Here is a 3,842-nt window from a genome sequence, read left to right on the forward strand (position 1 = left end):
CTGGGAGCACTGGGCGGGGCCCGGGGGGGTGGAGCTTCTGCTGGGCCTGGACCCCGCCCACGGTAACTGGGACAGACCGGGATGTACTGGGAGGGGACTGGGATATACTGGGAATGGACTGGGAGGGACTGGGATAGACTGGGAGGGGTCTGGGAATGGACTGGGATTGACTGGTTTATACTGGGAATGGACTGGAAGGGGATTGGGGGGGACTGGGAGGGCACTGGGGGTTACTGGGAGCCTTACTGGGAGCACTGGGAGCTGTTACTGGGAGCCTTACTGGGAGCCTTACTGGGAGCACTGGGAGCTGTTACTGGGAGCACTGGGAGCTGTTACTGGGAGCCTTACTGGGAGCCTTACTGGGAGCTGTTACTGGGAGCACTGGGAGCCTTACTGGGAGCACTGGGAGCTGTTACTGGGAGCCTTACTGGGAGCACTGGTCTCGCGCAGCGCCCATCGATTACATCACCGTCGATGACGTCACCGATTACGTCACCGATTACGTCACCGCCACCCCCGGCGCTGAAACCTGGACCAGTAACACCAGTAACACCAGTAACACCAGTGAGAACTGTGGCACCAAGGGCACCAACGGCACCAGGAACACCAGTAACACCAGTGCCACCAGTAAGAACTGCGGCGCTAAGGACACCAGTGCCACCAGTGAAACCAGTAAGACCAGTGCCACCAAGGACACCAAGGACACCAGTGCCACCAGCATGACCAACTCGGAGGACCCCAGCTGGACCAGTTTGACCAGTAAGAGCAGCGCCACCAGTGCCACCAGTATGACCAGTGACTCCAGTGCCAGCAGTGCCCTGAGTCCCAGTGATGGTTCCGGTGTCCCCAGTGCCACCGGTGCCACCAGTCTGCCCAGTTCCACTGGTGATTCTGGTGTCCCCAGTGCCACCAGTTTGCCCAGTTCCCCCAAGGACTCCGCTGCTCCCCGTGCCTGTGATGCCACCAGTGCCACCGGTGCCACCGGTGCCACCAGTCTGACCAGTGCCACTGGTGATTCCAGTGTCCCCAGTGTCCCCAGTGCCACCAGTCTGACCAGTGCCACTGGTGATTCCAGTGTCCCCAGTGTCCCCAGTGCCACCAGTGCCCTGCTGGTCACCGAGGCCGTGTCCGAGCCAGCCCTGGGTGTCACATCCCCTGTCCCCATGTCCAACTCTGTCCCCGTGTCCCCTGTCCCCGTGTCCCCTGTCCCCCCTGTCCCCGTGGGTGACCCGGCGCTGGGTGTCCCGTTCCGTGTCCGTGTCCCCGCGCGTGTCCCGTGGCCGGGTCCCGAGGCGGCGGCGGCGCGGGCGGCCGGGCTGTGGCCGTGGTGCGGCCCCCGCTGTCCCCCGGGCGCCGTCGTCGGCCCCGTCCAGCTGCTGGATGCGGGGACAAGGGGACAGCGGGGACAGCGGGGACAGCGCCGGGGACAGCGGGGACAGCGCCGGGGACAGCGGGGACAGCACGGGGGACAGCGGGCACCCGCTGCGGCACGCCGCCATGGACTGCATCGCCCGCGTGGCACGGGCGCGGCGCGGGGACAGCGGGGACATGGGGACAGAGCGGTGTCACCCTGGGGACACCAGGACAGCACCGTGTCACCCTGGGGACACGGGGACAGCGCGGTGTCACCCTCGGGACAGCAGGACACCACAGTGTCACCCTGGGGACAGCAGGACAGCACCGTGTCACCCTGGGGAGAGTGGGGACACGGGGACAGCGCCGTGTCACCCCAGGGACAGCAGGGATATGGCACGGTGTCACCCTGGGGACAGCAGGGACACGGGGACAGCGCCGTGTCACCCTGGGCAAAGTGACAGCGGGGACACGGGGACAGAGCGGTGTCACCCTGGGGACACCAGGACAGCGCCGTGTCACCCCAGGGACAGCAGGGACAGGGACAGCATGGGGACAGCGCCGTGTCACCCTGGGGACAGCAGGACACCACAGTGTCACCCTGGGGACATGGGGACAGCGCGGTGTCACCAAGAAACAAGGGACAGCATGGGGACAACGCGGTCTGGTCACAAAGGGCCAGGGGACACTGGGGACAGGGACAGTGAGGTCACGGGGACAGCGCGGTGTCACCGAGGGCACGGTGGCGTTGTCACCGGGCGCAGTGACGTCGCGGGGAGGGCGCGGCGCAGGGGACACCCCGGGGACAGCGGTGACACGGGAGGGGACGGCGGCAGCGGGGCCAAGGTGGCCAGGCTGGGGGGCGGTGACGTCATCACCAACCACGGTGACGTCACCGTGGGTGACACCAACCCCAGGGACGTCCCCACGGCCACCAACCGAAGCGGTGACATCCCGGGGGTGGCCGAGGGCCCCGGGGCCACCCCTGGTGACAGCAATGACGTCATCGCCAACCCCCGCATCGCTGACGTCACCATGGACTCTGATGCCACCTGCGATGTCCCCATGGACCTGGCGGGTCACGTGACCCCAGGAGCGACCCAGGACCCCGGTGCCACCCCAGGTGACGCCGATGACGTCATCACAGCCACCATCCCCATGGATCTGACGGGTCACGTGACCCCAGGAGCGACAAAGATCCCAGGTGACACCGATGACGTCACCACGGCCACCATCCCCATGGACCTGACGGGTCATGTGACCCCAGGAGTGACCAAGGACCCCGGTGCCACCTCTGGTGCCACCTTTGATGCCACCCGTGGTGACAGCGATGACGTCACCGTCCCTGCCGTCCCCCCGGGTTTCCTGTCCCCGGCTGGCGTCCCCAGGGACCTGACGGGTCTCGTCATCCCGGGGGCGGCCGAGGGCCCCGGTGCCACCCCTGCGGGTGACACGGGTGACGTCACGGGTGACGTCACGGGCGACGTCACGGGCGGGTACCTGCTGTCGGGCTGCGACGTGTTCGTGACGCGCGAGCCGTGCGCGCTCTGCGCCATGGCGCTGCTGCACGCGCGCGTGCGACGCGTGTTCTACGCGCGGCCGTGTCCCCAAGGGGCGCTGGGCACGCGCTGGGGGCTGCACGGGCACCCCAGACTCAACCACAGGTACCGGGTGTGGCTGCTCCCCTTAACTGGGCAAACTGGGAGCACTGGGAGTGATGGGAACACTGAGAGTCAGTGACTGGGGACACTGGGAATGGTGACAGGGACACTGGTGTGACACTGGTGTGACACTGGGCACGCGCTGGGGGCTGCACGGGCACCCCCGGCTCAACCACAGGTACTGGGTGTGGCTGCTGCCCCTGACTGGGCAAACTGGGAACACTGGGAGTGATGGGATGATGGGAATTGATCACTGGGATTGGTGACTGGGGACACTGGGGACACTGGTGTGACACTGGTGTGGCGGGCAGGTTTGGGGACACGAGGGGGTGACAGGAGGGTTTAGGGACAGGCGGGTGACAAGGGGACACCCGTGAGGGGCGATGGGTGGCTCTGGGGACACGCGGGTGACACTTCTGGGGCGCTGCAGGTGCAGCCCTACCAGGGCTTCTTCGGGGACGACACGGGGCTGAACGGGGTGCGGCTGCTCTGTGACACGGGGACGCACACGGTGACATCCAGCGAGGGGCCGTGAGTGACCGCGGGGACAGCGGGGGCCTGGGCTGGTGCCGGGGGGGGTCCCTGTCTCTGGTGGCACGGGGACACCCGCTGAGCTGGTGTTGGTGGCCACGGGTTCTGCAGGTGTGGTGACACGTCCCTCCACGGCCACCATGACCATTGTCACCCAGCCATGGCCACTGTCACCCAGCCATGGCCACTGTCACCCAGCCATGGCCACCATGACCCAACCATGGCCACCATGACCCAGCCATGGCCACTGTCACCCAGCCGTGGCCACTGTCACCCAGCCATGGCCACCATGACCCA

The 3,842-nt window shown here is 67.0% G+C and overlaps 1 protein-coding gene across 1 annotated transcript in view; it reads left to right on the plus strand.

The window, feature by feature from the left end:
- The first annotated feature begins 12 nt into the window (after positions 1–12).
- Positions 13–3,842, plus strand: part of ADAT3 (adenosine deaminase tRNA specific 3) — a 4,578-nt gene continuing 748 nt past the window's right edge. The window contains exons 1-4 of the mRNA XM_039700544.1: positions 13–62; positions 451–974; positions 1,038–1,327; positions 1,374–3,141. Coding sequence (XP_039556478.1) covers positions 720–974; positions 1,038–1,327; positions 1,374–3,093 — 2,265 coding nt within the window. The 5' untranslated portion in view covers positions 13–62; positions 451–719 and the 3' untranslated portion in view covers positions 3,094–3,141. The remainder of the gene's footprint in view (positions 63–450; positions 975–1,037; positions 1,328–1,373; positions 3,142–3,842) is intronic.

The sequence above is a fragment of the Passer montanus genome, unplaced genomic scaffold (genome assembly GCF_014805655.1).
Source record: "Passer montanus isolate IOZ18808 unplaced genomic scaffold, ASM1480565v1 scaffold1419, whole genome shotgun sequence".
In the NCBI taxonomy this organism is placed as follows: Eukaryota; Metazoa; Chordata; class Aves; order Passeriformes; family Passeridae; genus Passer; species Passer montanus.